Source organism: Piliocolobus tephrosceles, chromosome 4 (assembly GCF_002776525.5).
Source record: "Piliocolobus tephrosceles isolate RC106 chromosome 4, ASM277652v3, whole genome shotgun sequence".
NCBI lineage: Eukaryota > Metazoa > Chordata > Mammalia > Primates > Cercopithecidae > Piliocolobus > Piliocolobus tephrosceles.
This window is the reverse complement of record NC_045437.1, coordinates 155,687,392-155,703,893: the sequence shown is the minus strand read 5'-3', so window position 1 is coordinate 155,703,893 and position 16,502 is coordinate 155,687,392. Positions and strand designations below refer to the sequence as shown.

At 40.1% G+C, this 16,502-nt stretch overlaps 1 protein-coding gene across 1 annotated transcript in view; it reads right to left on the bottom strand.

Moving 5' to 3' along the window:
• Positions 1 to 1,735: 1,735 nt before the first annotated feature.
• Positions 1,736 to 16,502, bottom strand: part of PPP2CA (protein phosphatase 2 catalytic subunit alpha) — a 31,045-nt gene continuing 16,278 nt past the window's right edge. The window contains exons 2-7 of the mRNA XM_023196004.2: positions 11,277 to 11,486; positions 7,135 to 7,308; positions 6,289 to 6,378; positions 5,647 to 5,808; positions 4,396 to 4,514; positions 1,736 to 2,853 (exon numbers count right to left, since the gene is read on the bottom strand). Of these exons, the coding sequence (XP_023051772.1) occupies positions 2,781 to 2,853; positions 4,396 to 4,514; positions 5,647 to 5,808; positions 6,289 to 6,378; positions 7,135 to 7,308; positions 11,277 to 11,486 (828 nt within the window). The 3' untranslated portion in view covers positions 1,736 to 2,780. The remainder of the gene's footprint in view (positions 2,854 to 4,395; positions 4,515 to 5,646; positions 5,809 to 6,288; positions 6,379 to 7,134; positions 7,309 to 11,276; positions 11,487 to 16,502) is intronic.

Here is a 16,502-nt window from a genome sequence, read left to right as displayed (position 1 = left end):
CAAACTCAGAATCGTCTTTTTTGAGACAGGGTCTGGATCTGTCACCCAGACTGGAATATAGGGGCACGATCTCAGTCCACTGCAATCTCCGTCTCCTGGGCTCAAGCGATCCTCTCACCTCAGCCTCCCAAGTAGCTGGGATACAGTATGCCACCAAGCCTGGCTAATTTTTGTATTTTTTTGTAGAGATGGGGTTTTACCATGTTGCCAGGCTGCTCTTCAACTCCTGACCTCAAGTGATCCGCCAGCCCTGGTCTCCCGAAGTGTTGGGATTACAGGCATAAGCCACTACGCCAGGCCTGTTCTTACGGCAAGCTTTTTGAAAGTTTATCAATGAAAATCCCATTGTAATATTACTGAGACCTTTTCTTTTTTTTTTTTTGAGACGGAAGTCTCGCTCTTTTCACCCAGGCCAGACTGCAGTAGTGCTATCTCAGCTCACAAGCTCCGCCTCCCGGGTTCCTGCTATTCTCCTGCCTCAGCCTCTGGAATAGCTGGGACTACAGGTGCCCACCACCGTACCCAGCTAATTTATTATATTTTTAGTAGAGACGGGGTTTCACCATGTTTGCCAGGACGGTCTCGATCTCCTGACCTCGTGATCCACCCACCTCGGCCTCCCAAACTGCTGGGATTACAGGCGTAAGCCACCGTGCCTGGCCTTGAGACATCAATTAACACCCAACTTAGTGATTCTCATCCAACCATGATTACGTATTTTTAAAGAAAATTACTATACTTACTTACACATTTTCCTTACCATAGCCATTTTCAAAAGAAGTTAGGGTACTAACACTTTCTAGTTTAGATGGCCAAAGCCCAGTCTCTAATTAAACAATTCTTTTAAACCCTCGTTATTCTAAAACCAAGCTATTCTTGTCACAAGTCCCATTCCGCTAACCACAAAATTTAGCACATTTGTACCTGGAAGATAACACCACATGTCAATTACAATATACGTACTCCTTAGTCAATTCTGATATCACAGGACCCAAAAAAAAGCTGCTTGGTGTCTAGATTACTTGGGTATTAAAACATGGATAAGCTATTTGTTCAGTTGGAGAGAAAGGGCATATAGAGTGACAGAGCAACAAAAAGACACACAGATAATGCATTTCTTGTGAAAGAAAAGAATGAAATGAAATGAAATGTAGAAACCCTTACGGCCTTTTGCTTTGGAAAATTAACTCCAAAAGCCACTAAAAATATGATCAATTAGATTAGAAAAGAGGGGATATGCTATAACTTCCCTGTTGGTTCCAGATTCAACACAGCACAAAGCAAGAAAACTTTTATTTACTACACTCACAAGTATGATTAAGTGCTCCTGTTTACTCTGGTAGGTTAAAATATCAAATATTAGTTCCCACAGAAGAACTGTTTTTTAACATCTAATCCTATTTGAAGGATAAAAGGGTGGAAAAACTCAAATGCTGAACACTGCCACTTTAAGTACCATTTTTGTCTTCAGGTGAACATACATAAGACTAAACCATGATCCAACAATAGTTTTCTATTTGGTTTCACTAGTATCACTCAAAAAACTTGACACAGGCTAATACTTTAACACTTTCTTATCGGAGACAAATTTAACTCTAAGAACATATGACTCAACAATGTACAAAGATTTAAGAATTTGCCAATCTGTCAATCATTTTAAAGAGTCCATATAATATACAAAGCAATATAATATTCATAACCAGAAACTGCACTAAGTAAACACATCATTAGTTTGTTAAGCTCTACCTGAAAACATGCTGTTTTATTAAAACAAAACCCAAAGACTTAAATCTCAAGTTATATGGTTTTACAATTAAGTCTTACTGAAGCAGCACAGATTTCCTTTCTTACAAACAAGTTAATATGCAGGAAGAACCCACAAAGTGCACACCAACAATGTGACAAATTGTAATATGTGAAATACAAATAAATCCTGAAGTTAATCTGAAGAATGTCAAGGAGTTACCAGAGGTTATGTAGTGCCCTTGATTTTTATTTTACCTACAAGTCTACAAATTCTAAAATTTATTCAATTGATTTAACTTTTTTAATAAACAGCACCAGTCTTGCCCATTGATACAATTAAAATTTGACCTTCTCAGTTCTTAGTTCACAAGTTTATTATGAAAAACACTGCAGTGCTCTTGTGCAGTCACATCGTCTTACAGGAAGGGGGAAAAACAGTTCTGTTCAAAACAACTCACCAGGTTCTGACAATAACAAAGGACAACATGGGGCTGAGATTTGAGTAGGGAATAAACTGAGTGCAGACAAATCATATAATTAAATTAAACGGTATCCCTGAAAATAAAAAGAACGATTTCAAAACTCACAAGTAGAAGGGAGGCCTTGGTACTTATTTTTAAAAATGTTCATTAAGCTCCAATAATTGTTTGCTGCTATCCTTATCTACAGTCATGCTGAGTAAAGCTATAGCTAAATGGAAGTTAAATTGTATTCACGAGGTGTTAATGTTTACATCTTATTATCTGCAGTCTCTCAGAGAAAGCAAAAGTAACTACAAATAGCGCTATGCCAGAAACTGGTTTCTTGACCAACAATGTCGCTTCAGCATGCAATGAACTGGTTCATTCTAAAGTGGTCACGGCTGTTGATGACAAGAGGCTTTGTATTTTTATATGGCACATCTTTTGGTCCATGTGAAAACAAGTTTTTTGAATGTTAACTATTTTCTGACACTTTGGAGTTACTGTTGCTCTTCCCATTTCCATTACGTCGATATATGGTTCATGGCAATACTGTACAAGTTTAAAATTTCATTACAGGAAGTAGTCTGGGGTGCGACGAGTAACATGGGGCTCGCCTCTACGAGGCGCTGGGTCAAACTGCAAGCTGAAAAACAAGACAGATTCATGGTTTATGTTCCAAGACCTCCATGTACTGACAATCAAAACCAAGAACATGAGTCTTCCAAACTTTACATTTCCTATTCAATTTCAGCTTGTCTTAATGTAACAGAACCCTAATGATAATGGTCTGTTAACCGTACTCCCCTTGAAAGAGCCAAGGCAAATTCAGCCACAGAGACTATGCTTTTATAAAAACATGGTTTTTACCTTGACTGAAATTTCAAACAAAAAAAAAACATGGTTGGCGGGGCGTGGTGGCTCACGCCTATAATCCCAGCACTTTGGGAAGACGAGGCGGGAGGATAATGAGAACAGGAGATTGAGACCATCCTGGCTAACACGGTCAAACCCCATCTCTACCAAAAAAATACAAAAAAATTAGCCAGGCACAGTGGCGGGCGCCTGTGGTCCCAGCCACTCAGGAAGCTGAGGCAGGAGAATGGCGTGAACTCAGGAGGCAGAGCTTGCAGTGAGCTGAGATCACGCCATTGCACTCCAGCCTGGGGGACAGAGCGAGACACCGGCAAAAAAAAAAAAAAAAAAAAAAAAGAAAGAAAAGAAAAAACAAAAAAAACACAAAACATGGTTTTAAAAGTGAAAAACCTAGCAATTTACACTAGGATCTATATATAATAAGTTCCTGTGGGTGTGTTTCAATGTAGGTCCATTCAAAAACTTAAAAAGTTGGAATCTAACATAGCATAATCCCTTAATCAACTCTTTTTCTATATGAAGTCTCGCTCTGTTGCCCAGGCTGGAGTGCAGATGCGGTATCTTGGCTCACTGCAACCTCTGCCTTCCAGGTTCAAGCGATTCTCCTGCCTCAGCCTCCTAAGTAGCTAGGATTACAGGCATGCGCCACCACGTTGGGCTAATTTTTGTATTTTTAGTAGAGACAGGGTTTCACCATGTTGGTCAGGCTTATCTCGAACTCCTGACCTCAGGTGATCCACCCGCCTGAGCCTCCCAAAGTGCTCGGATTACAGGCGTGAGCCACTGTGCCTGGCCCCCTTAAACTCTTAAACGTCACATTTAACTATATATTCAGGCTGGGCACTGTATCTTTTTTTTTTTTGAGACAGACTCTCGCTCTGTCGCCCAGTCTGGAGTGCAGTTGTGCGATCTCGGCTCACTGCAAGTTCACACCATTCTCCCGCCTCAGCCTCCTGAGTAGCTGGGACTACAGGCACCCGCCACCACACCTGGCTAATTTTTTGTATTTTTAGCAGAGACGGGGTTTCACCATGTTAGCCAGGATGGTCTCGATCTCCTGACCTTGTGATCCGCCCGCCTTGACCTCCCAAAGTGCCGGGATTCCAGGCCTGAGCCACCGTGCCCGGCCGGCACTGTATCTTATACTTGTAACGCCAACACTCTGGGAGGCCAAGGTGAAAGGATCACTTCAGCCTAGGAGTTCGAGGTAAGACTGGGCAATATAGTGACACCCTCTCTCTCAAAATAAACAAACAAACCAAAAACCTACATATTCAGTAATGCAATAAAATGTTCAAGTAGAAATACTTACAAAGAGTATTTTAGAGTATCGTCAAGTTCCATGATTGCAGCTTGGTTACCACAACGATAACAATAGTTTGGAGCACTGAAAATCGTTACTACATTCCGGTCATGGCACCAGTTATATCCCTACAAGGAAAATGAGGCAAAAATCTTACTTTACTCCCTCAATTCAACTAAATGCTACTTCACTCAAGAGAGAAAAAAATCTCTACTCATTCCCACCCCTGCCAAAGGGGCTTAAGAAATGTTAATGCTTTCTTTCTGGATGACTTAATAATTTGCTGTACTTCATACAACCTGTAAGATATGTATGTATTTGTTTTCCCCCTAATTACAAAACTTGCTTTTAGTACTACAAAGTAAGGAAAAAAAAGCCTTTAACAAACAGCGGCGACCACCAAAGAATGAACTGCTTCTCATGTATCTCCCTTGCTGTAAATGATAGTGTCTCATTAGCCTCTTCTATTGCAGTGGTCTTAAAACATGATTTAAGAATGAGTATTTAAGCGGCCATTCCCTAGAGAAGTAGATACCTAATCCTGAAGACCAGAATCTTACCAATTTTGTCAGTTACAGGTAAAGGCCTGTAAGTTGTTCACTGCCCAGGAACAAACGCAATATGCCTCTAGGATCTCCAGCCTTGTTTCCTCAAAATCCATCCATCTGAATGCATGAGCTACTTTTGTTACTTTTTGTTTAGTATTGTTCACAAATTTATTTTAGCAAAGTCAGATTTTATTGATAACCACAGAGTTGTACTAGTATTAATCTAATTAGGACCTTATTTTAAAAACATGCTAATCAGTGTGCATGTCAAGAACCTTTGCCTCTTTCCCTTCTCTTCTTTCAAATCACCTGTAATCCTACCATCCAAAGGACCACTTAGAACATTTTGGTGTATTTCTTTCCAGTCTCTCCTACATACATACATGTTAAATATATGAAATGACATTGGGATCATAAAATATTATATACACACCCCAACTCCCTACATCTTACTTTCCCACTCTTAAATCCCAAGTACTTCCTAATCATTCAGATTTCTCTGGAAAAATGTTAATGGATTCATTGTAATCAACAACTTGAGCTTTTAATTCTAGTAGTGTGCATCTACTGAAAAAGCTCAGGCTATAATGGTAAACTCATCAGAAGGAATAGATGGACTTTCTCACAAATGTCATTAATTTAAAACTCCCTAATATCTTCTTTCCTTAAGTTCATTAAAAAACAAGTCATATTTCAAAGAATAGAAGCGTACCTCCATCACTAGCTGGTGAGCTCTTGACACCAACGTGAGGCCATTGGCATGATTAAATGTCTCTGAAATATCTTGCCCAAAGGTGTAACCAGCTCCTCGAGGAGATATTCCCCAACCACCACGGTCATCTGGATCTGACCACAGCAAGTCACACATTGGACCCTAAAAAATAACTTCAAGTTATAAAATGCCTTTTACAAACATGGTTAACACATTATTTGAGTAATTCATCAGAAGCAGCACCCTAAGTCACCCTCTTTGAGTGATGTTGTGGACAACGCTAATAGATTGTGCAGTTGAAGTCAAACATCTGCATCAAGTAAGATGTATTTTCCAGTAGACTTTATGAGACACAGCTGACATCCATGGGACCCAGCAGCAACACGCCCTAATTAATCTGCCTATACAAATTTCAGAGTCTAAGACAGACAGCCTAGGTCCTAATAAGCCCAGCTCTACAGCTGTTGTGATCTTGGCAGGTTTCTTAATGTCAGCTTCTTCTGAACAATAGGGCACACAGGAGTGTTCACACCTCAAGTTGTTTTTGAGAATTATAAGAGAGAATATATCTAATGAACTTATAATTAAACCTCTCCACTCCCTAATAAGTTTTTTGGAAAGATTTTATCAAATAAGTCATACCTCATGGGGAACTTCCTGTAGGCGATCAAGTGCTCTGATATGATCCAGTGTATCTATAGATGGCGAGAGACCACCATGTAGACAGAAGATCTGAAAAGAGTGGTTTAAAAGGTTAACCTCACCTAAAAAATTTGTAAACATTCTTGGCTGGGCACAGTGGCTCATGCCTGTAACCCCAGCACTTGGGGAAGCTGAGGCAGGAGGACTGCTTGAGGCCAGGAGTTTGAGACCAGCCTGAGCAACACAGCAACACCCTGTGTCTCTATAAAAATTTTTTAAAAATGAGCTGGACACCCCCATCACTTGGCCCCTCTGGTGTTTCTGTGCTCTGCCTGAATGAGGCTTGACTTTGCAGGATTCAGCTTTGCTCCAGCCCACTCTAAACTATTAAGTACACTCCCATTCCTCCTAATAGAACATCACTGTCACACCCAGACTCCACCTCAAATAGCTCCTTTGAGAAAACTTTTTGGATATCACTCCTGCCCCCTGCCAGAGACTAGTATCTTTGTACTCATAAAATTTTATAAGTTCTTTTGTGTGCACAATAATTAGTTCCTTACATCTCCCAGACTTGTCCAAAAACAGTCTGAGAGAATAAATGGGCTACATCATCCACTCTTGTTGATCCCATCACACAGTTCAGTGCCTGATATAAAGAATAATGCACTTTAAAAAGTTGGACACATTTGTCAAATTAATTTTTTAAAATTTGAATGAATGCTATCAATATCTACTAAAAAATATCCCTAAAGAGGTATAACAGTGGAAAGAGTCAGGAGCACCTGAACATTAAAGGAAGTTGATTCTCTTAAATAATCAGCAATGAGTTTTAGATCCACATACCTGCCCATCCACCAAGGCAGTGAGAGGAAGATAGTCAAAAAGATCTGTAAAATATTTCCATACATTTGCATTTCCATATTTTCTTAAACACTCATCATAGAAACCATAAACTTGTGTGATCTGTCTGCTCTCATGATTCCCTCGAAGAATGGTGATGCGTTCACGGTAACGAACCTAAAACAACAAAATGCAAAACATAAACAACTAGGTCTTTCAAAAACCAATGAAAATTCAAGAAACTTTCTACAGAAAAAAAATGCAGAGTTACAATTTTGTTGAAAAAACAGCACACACCCTCATATCATACTGAACCAAAACCACAGCGCTACAAAGTGTTTAAATGCCCATGGGATGTTTGCCCACATCATCTCAACTAAAATCAAACTCCCTCTACCACCACCTTTATACCAAACACCATCAATGGCATACAAAACCACATAAATTACTTTACAGTTCAATAATTTTTCACAAATTTATAGTTATGCAATAATCACCACAATCCAGTTTTAGAACCTTTCCATTATCCCAAAAAGATCCCTAATGCAGTCACTCTCCACTCCCACTCTAGCTCCTGGCAACCACTGATTTACTTTCTGTCTTGAGTTTGTCTTTTCTAGAAATGTCATATAAATGGAATACAAAATGTAGTCTTTTGGCTAAATATCACCTAGAATATTTTTGAGGCTTACCCATGTAATGGCATAGATCAGTGGTTTGTTCCTTTTCACAGTTGCACAGTCCTTCACTGTATGCCTATACCATTTTTTGTTTCTCTATTCACAGGTAAGATGAACTGGTAATTATGTTACTGAGGTTTTTGGCTACTATGAATAATGTTGCCATAATCATATGCGTGGAAGTTTTTCTGTGGACATACGCTTTCATTTCTCTTGGGAAGTTTCCTAGGAATACAATTGTTGGATCACGTGGTAATGTTTAACTTTTTGAGAAACCGTCAAGTTGTTTTTCAAAGTAGCTAGACCATGTTATATCCCCACCAGCAACGCATGAAGAGTTTAATCTCCAGTATAACACTTGGTATTATCAACCTTACTGACTACAACCATTCTAACAGGTGTGAAGTATTATCTCAGCTACTTTAATTTGCATTTCCCTGATTACAATTGATATGAAGCAGCTTTTCATGTGCTCATTGACCACTCACGTATCATCTTCTTGGGTAAAGTATCTACTCAAATATTTTCTCCATTTAACAATTATCTGTCTCGTTACTGAGCTATAAAAGTTTTTGTTTGTTTGTATGCTTTTGTTTTCTAATATCTGAATACAAGTACTTCTTTTCTGGTGTCATCTTTTGAAGAAACAGAATCTTAATTTTGATAAAGTCCAGTTTTTCAATTTTTTATGGATTGTGCTTTTGTTATATCTAACAATCTTTACCTAACCTGACAAAGATTTTCTGGTTTTTTATTCTAGAAGTTTTGTAGCTTTAGCTCTTACATTTAGATCTACGATACATTCTGATCCATTTGCTTCAGCACCATTTACTGAAAGAAACATCCTCTCCCCCGGTATTCTTTTGCTAAGGCTGCCGCAACAAAGCATCAAAGAACAGGCAGCTTAAACAACAGAAATTTACTTCCTCACAGTTTCAGAGGCAGAAGTCCAAGATCAAGATGTCAGCAGAGCTGGTTTCTTCTGAAGGCCACTCTCCTTGATTTATGGATGCTCATCTTCTCCATCTGTCTTATCTTCTCCCCATTTGTGTCCTAATCTCTAATAAGGATACCACTTAAACTGGATTAGGGTCCAACCATGTGACCCCTAATAAGGATACCACTTACACTGGATTAGGGTCCAACCATGTGACCCCACCACTTTACCTTAATTACCTGTCCAAATACAGTCACATTCTGAGGTGCTGTGGGTTAGGACTTAGACAAATGAATTTTGGGGGCTACAATTCAGCCCATTACACCTCCATGAGTAAGTTTTTCTCCCCCTAGATAGGGTCTCACTCTGTCACCCAGGTTCAACTGCACTGGTGTAGCTCACCACAGCCTCAAATTCCTAGGCTCAAGCAATCTTCCCACCTCAGCCTCCAGAGTGGCTAGGACTACAGCACATGGCACCATGTCTGGCTAAAATTGTTTTCTGAAGAGATGGGTCTCACTAGGTTGCCCAGGCTGCTTGCATAAACTCTTAAAGGTAGCACACTCATTCCTCTTTGATCACTGGATTCATCCTGGGTTTTTATTTTTAGCACAGGTTAGCTCTCTTCATAGTATTTGGACTCACCGCAGAAACCTTCCACCATCTAGTCCAACTCCTTCATTTTACAGCTGCAGAAAATAACCACCTCCAAAAATATTTTGTAGCATTTTACACAATTCAGATATTAATCACGAAAATTCAGGTCATGCTAAAACCACATCTCACTGCTTCTCTAATATTAGGAAAGTGTGTGACAGTCATTTTATCATTTTGAATATTATTTCATTAAAAAAAAGTCTGTTGCCTAGGAAAATCTTTCTTTAAAAATCTCCCCAAGATTTTTAGGTAAAGGTAAAGTCAAACAATTTATTTAAAGGGAAAGGCGGAAGCCTGCCACCCTAACAGTTATTTACCATGTTTTGCTTCATGTTCAGATCATCATCGGTACATTTTGCAAAGCTACAACTGGCATGTAATGCATGTAATTTTGGAACTTGCTTTTTCAGTTATCATTTCTATTGTTCTAGAGTTTTGTGTTTTAAAGACACAGGGGTCTTGCTCTGTCACACAGCTGGAGTGCAGTGGTGCACCATGGCTCACTGTAGCCTTGACCTCCCAGGTTTGAGTGATCCTCCCACCTCAGCTTCCTGAGTAGCTGAGACTACAAGCGTGCACCACTGCACCTGGCTTTTTTTTTTTTTTTTAACTTTTTGTAGAGATGGGGTCTATGTTGACCAGGCTGTTCTTGAACTCCTGGACTCAAGTGATTCTCTCCGCCTTCCCCAGCCTCCCAAAGTGTTGAGATAACAGGTGTGAACCACTGCACCCAGCCTATTCTAGATTATTACCGTCATGGTTAATGGCTGGAAACTATTCAACTGAGATAAACCATAACATATATATTCACTGTTAAATATTTACAGCAAATGTTTTCTTGAATTTCTTCCTCAGAAAAATCTTTTTTACTTGAACAAGATTCTTCCTCAGTTTTTTTTTTTTTTGAGACAGGGTCTCACCATCACCCAAGCTACAGTGTAGGGTGGCAAGATCAAGTCTCATTGCAGCCACGACCTCCTGGGTTCAAGCAACTCTCCCCACCTCAGCCTCCTGAGTAGCTGGGACTACAGGCCTGTGCCACCACACTTGGTTAATTATTATTACTATTTTTTTGTAGACAAGGTCTCACTATGTTACCCAGGCTGGTCTCAAACTCTTGGACTCAAGCAATACGCCCATCTTGTCCTGTCCTCCCCAAGTGCTGGGATTACAGCCACGAATCACTGTGACCAGCTGATGTAAACATTTTGACATTTGGTATGTTTATACATTTATAATACTTCAAAAGTATCTAAAAACACAAACCTAATTATATTATCTCTCCATACCCCAATTTACTGAACTAAAATATCTGACCAGCCCTCTAACATTTTTCTTTTCTTTTTTTTTTTGAGACACAGTCTCGCTCTGTTGTCCAGGCTGGCGTGCAGTGGCGCAATCTCAGCTCACTGCAACCTCTGCCTCCTAGGTTCAAGCAATTCTCCTGCCTCAGCCTCCAGAGCAGCTGGGATTACAGGCACCCGCCACCACCCCCGGCTAGTTTTCTGTACTTTTAGTAGAGATAGGGCTTCACTATGTTCTCCAGGCTGGTCTCGAACTCCTGACCTCAGGTGATCCGCCTGTCTCAGCGTCCCAAAGTGCTGGGATTACAGGCGTGAGCCATCACACCCAGCCTATTTTTTCAGTTTGACTGACGCATTTATTCTTTTCCTTTTGTTTTGATTCTGTACCATCCCCTTACTCAGAATACAGACGCCTATGATTTGTAAGTCTGAAACCTGAACATATGCATTCCCAAATGTGGAATTTTGTTTTATTTAACATTCAGATAAAGAAAATAATTGGGAAAAAAATATTCAAGACGACTGTTTTACCCATTTCAACAAGCCCCAACATAAAACTGAAATTACCTTAAGAGCTACAAGCAGTGTAACTGTTTCAACTGAATAATATCCTCTGTCAACATAATCTCCCATAAACAAGTAATTTGTATCTGGTGATTTGCCACCAATTCTAAACAGTTCCATGAGATCATGAAATTGCCCATGCACATCTCCACAGACAGTGACTGGACATCGAACCTCTTGCACGTTGGATTCTTTTGTCAGGATTTCTTTAGCCTACAGATGGGAGACAAAAATAAGGCAATACATTTGGCATTAAACAATATTAACAAAGATTTGTTTACTTACACTTAATGTAACTTAAGGGGCAGACTCAGTCTAAGATAAAATTGCAGGCATTTATGATCCCATTAAAATAAGCGAGATATGATTATAATCCATTAGCTATCTCACCCTGTTACCTAGAAAAAAATGTGCATTCCTATCATCAATACTAGGAGTTTTTTAAAAACCTATCAAATTGCCATCTAATTAAATACTAATTGTTAGCAGCCACATAAAATCAATGAAAATGCAACAAGACATTCAGGTACCTACTTCCTTACCTTTAGAGTTCTAACTACAATACAGCACTCAAAGATTCCTTTTTTTTGAGACAGGGTCTCATTTTGTCACCCAGGCTGGAGTGCAGTGGTATGATCACAGCTCACTATAGCCTGGGATCTTCTTGGCTCAGGGAATCTTCCCACCTCAGTAGCAGGGACCACAGGGACACGCCACCATGGCTAGCTAATTTTCACAAACCTCTCTGTAGAGATGGGGTCTCACCACGTTGCACAGGTGTTCTCGAACTCCTGGGTTCAAATGATCCTCCAGCCTCATCCTCCCAAGGCTTGGGATTACATGCATAAGCTACCTCACCTCAGCCCTGTTTGACTTTTTAAAAACATGTTTTTGGCCAGGCACCGTGGCCCATGCCTGTGAGAAAATCATTTGCTCAGCCATCTGAGTGACTACTATGTACCAAGCCCCGTGCTAGCAACTGGACATATAGTGGTGAACAAGATGGCTCATTCCCACTACAGTAGAGGGAAGAAGGACCACAAACAAGTAACCAAACCAAAAGTACACTGTATTAAGTGTCACAAAGGAAAGGGAAAGGGTAACTGGGAGAGACCACTTTACATAAGATACCAAAACAAATTACCAGAGAATTGTTGCTAACGAGCCATGACAACCACAGATGACAAGGACTGGGTTCAAGGCATTGGTAATGCAATCTTAGCTGCACATCAAAAATCCCATTGCCCAACCAGGCCCAGTGGCTCACACCTGTAATCCCAACACTGTAAGAAGCCGAGGTGGGAGGATCACTTGAGGTCAGGAGTTCGAGGCCAGCTTGGCCATCATGGTAAAACCCCGTCTCCACTAAAAATACAAAAAAATTAGCCAGGCATGGAGCTGCATGACTGTAGTACCAGCTACCTGGGAGGCTGAGGCAGGAGAACTGCTTAAACCTGGGAGGTGGAGGTTGCACTGAGCCAAGATCTCATCACTGCACTCCAGCCTAGGTGACAGATCAAGACTCTGTCTGAAAACAAAAACAAAAACACCAACGCCCATCCCTTCCCCTAATTAATCAAGTAAGAATTGTGGAGAGTGGAATCAAACCATCAATAATTTTTAAACACCCCAACCCTTCCTTTCCCCAGTGTGCAACCAAGTTTAAGAACCACTATTTTCAAGTCTTCAAACATTTTTGAGGGCCTATTTCAGGATGCCTACCAACCAGTGACATCCCTAAAGCGACCTAACATTTTACTGAGTTTAGAAGAAATTTCCACTGTGCTTTTTTCAATTTACACTGTGGCTCATGCTTGTAATACCAGCACTTTGGGAGGCTAAGGAGGGTGGACAGCTTGAGCCCAGGATTTCAAGACCAGGCTGGAGTACAGTGGCGTGATCTCGGCTCACTATACCCTCTACCTCCCAGGTTCAAATGATCCTCCTGCCACAGTCTCCATGAATAACTGGGACCACAGGTGTGCACCATTATGCCTATTTTGTATTTTTTGTAGAGGTGAGGTTTCACCATGTTGTCCAGGCTGGCCTCCAACTCCTGAGCTTAAATGATTTGCCCACCTCTGCCTCCCAAAGTGCTGGGTTATAGGCATTAGCCACTACAACGGCCTGAGATATCTATTAAGAAATATGTACAACCCATTATTATCAAATCCTTCATTTTGAAATTTTTCTCTCCAGGGTAATTCCAGCTTCCCATTAATTATCACGAAAAAACACAAATTAACTAGGCATATTCCATTACCAAGTCTGTCTGGCATTAATACCATATCTAGTGTTTTTCAGCACCTATCATATATTAATGAAAATAACTGAATGAAATAAGTCCTACACTGAGAAGAAACTTGCCAAAGTTATTCAGAAGTTTTAAAAGGGCATGACATAAGAAAACAGATGGTTATATAACGTGTACATCTTGCCATGATGTAATTTTCACATTTAAATCTATCAGAAGTTAAATGTTAATATACATCTGTGAACATCTGTTTACCTGCAAGGCTCTCCTCTGTATGAATAATAAAAAACTGACTTTCAGGACTGCCTGAAGTTCCTTACTACAAGTGACTCAAAATTTCTATTCAAATCATGAAGGAAAATTAAGTCTAAATGCTATTTGTTGCTGTTATTTCAATTTAGGCAAATCACAACGATAAACACATCTATTTTTTAAACTATACAAATTAGTAACACATTCTTGTAAAAAAATTTGGCACAGATAAAATGAAATGTTCCCTTTGAGCACCCTGCACAATCCCAACCCCTTTGGGCACAGTTACCAATAAAATCCTGATGTACATATGCTCAATTTGTAACACAGCTGCATCCAGATAATCCTATTGTAAATACAATCAAGTCAAAAGTGTGTTTTCAGCTTACAATGCTTTCAATTTATGATACACTTATCTGGATGTAGGGATGTAGTCCCATCATAAACTGAGGGGTATACTGAATGTCTATCACTTTCACACCATCATTAAGTCGAAAAATCGGGGACTGTCTGTGTATCCTTTTAAAACTGTTTACAAAGTTTACACACACATACTGTATGTCTACAGAAACAATAGTTTTCCTTTGCATTTTTAAACTAGAAACAATATTGTTTAGCAGCCTGCTTTTCTAACAATACATAATAATATATAACATTTATTGAGACAGCTGGTCACTTTCTCATAGGGGAGGCAGAGCATCCCCTGACCAATTACAATGGCAGAGCGGTGTGAAACTACAGCAATATATATCCTAGTATTTTCTCCTTTGTATACATATGCAGGCACATTTCCTGAGAGAAGATACTATGAAGTGAACTTAACTAGTGTATCTAGTAGTTTGATTTTTAAATGCTGACATTATCAAATTGTCCTTTAAAATAAAAAGAACAGTTAATTCTTAAGTGAAATTTCTAACTTGTGAATCTAGAAAAGCTAACCAAAGTTCTTTCTTCCCTTCCTACCAAACTTCATAAATCAGAACAAGTATAATTAAACACTGGTGTTAACAGTGGTATACAGTAGAAGCAATCACCCCTCAGACCAGAGAAAGAAAAATAAAAATTAAATTAAATTAAATTTAAAAATCACCCAATCAACTATTAAGTAGATCTTAACAAAAATGCAACCTTGGAAAGAACCAGTTTTAAGCATGATTTTGGTTGTTTTTTTTTTCTTTTTTTTCTTTTTTGGTCTCAACTTACCAGCTCTCAGATAGTTACTACTACAATAAAACAGACTACACCAGAACACTAGAACAATAAAAGCTACAGATGCTCATATGTAAGATCATTTTGGGCTGGGTGCGGTGGCTCATGCCTGTAATCCCAAATCCCAATACTTTGCGAGGCTGAGGCGAGTGGATCACCTGAGGTCAGGAGTTCCAGACCAGCCTGGCCAACATGGTAAAACCCCGTCTCTACTAAAAACACAAAACAGCTGGGTGTTGTGGTGCATGGCTGTAATCTCAGCTACTTGGGAAGCTGAGGCACAAGAATCGTTTGAACCTGGGAGGCGGAGGTTGCAGTAAGCCAAGATGGCTTCACTGCACTATAGCCAGAGTGACAGAGCAAGACTCCATCGCAAAAAAAAAAAAATTATTTTGGCAAGTGCAGCAGCTCATGCCTGTAATCCCAACACTTTGGAAGGCAAAAGCGGGAGGATGGTCAGCAGTTCAGAGGCCAGCCTGGGCAACAACATATTGAGACCCCTCTACAGAAAATAAAAAAATTAGCCACTGAAGTTTTAGGTACCCAGAAGGCTGAGCTGGGAGAATCGCCTGAGCCCAGAAGTTCAAGGATGCAGTGAGCTGTGATCATACCACTACACTCCAGCCTGGTAGACAGCCATTTCAAAAAAAAAAAAAAAAATTAAAAATAAAATAAAGATAAGCTGTGCTATCACAAGGACTTAGGCCTTGTAAATCCTGAAAGCACCTAATAAGAGTGGCTTTATGGATCACCTCCAGAGCCTCCAGACCTTTAGCAACCATCATTTTCAAAGGTGTTTACACAATCTCAACTGTCTAATTTAATACTCAAAGTAAATGGTATAACCAGACTAAGTAACCTAATTTTGACATTTGAGGTTTTTTATTTTTAATAACCACCTTTTTACTCTGGCATTTTGACTTCTATAAAGTCTCATGTCACCTGAATTAAGAACTGAAGGACAAGCAAAAGCAAATCACACATACCAAACCTTTTGCTTCCCCTAAAACATTTTTCCAGGACCTCAAATTTCTTAGCTAACATGATCAACATCTGGGAAAAAAATTAAGATAAAGTTTTTAAAAGAATGTAATTAGGGCTGAGCGCAGTGGCTCACACCTATAATCCCAGCACTTTGGGAGGCCAAGGCAGGTGGATTACTTGAGGTCAGGAGCTCGAGACCAGCCTGACCAACATAGTGAAACCCCGGCTCTACTAAAAAGCCAGGAATGGGCCGGGTGCGGTGGCTCAAGCCTGTAATCCCAGCACTTTGGGAGGCCGAGACGGGCGGATCACGAGGTCAGGAGATTGAGACCATCCTGGCTAACATGGTGAAACCCCGTCTCTACTAAAAATACAAAAGCTAGCCGGGCAAGGTGGCGGGCGCCTGTAGTCCCAGCTACTCGGGAGGCTGAGGCAGGAGAATGGCGTGAACCCAGGAGGCGGAGCTTGCAGTGAGCTGAGATCGGGCCACTGCACTCCAGTCCGGGCGACAGAGCGAGACTCCGCCTCAA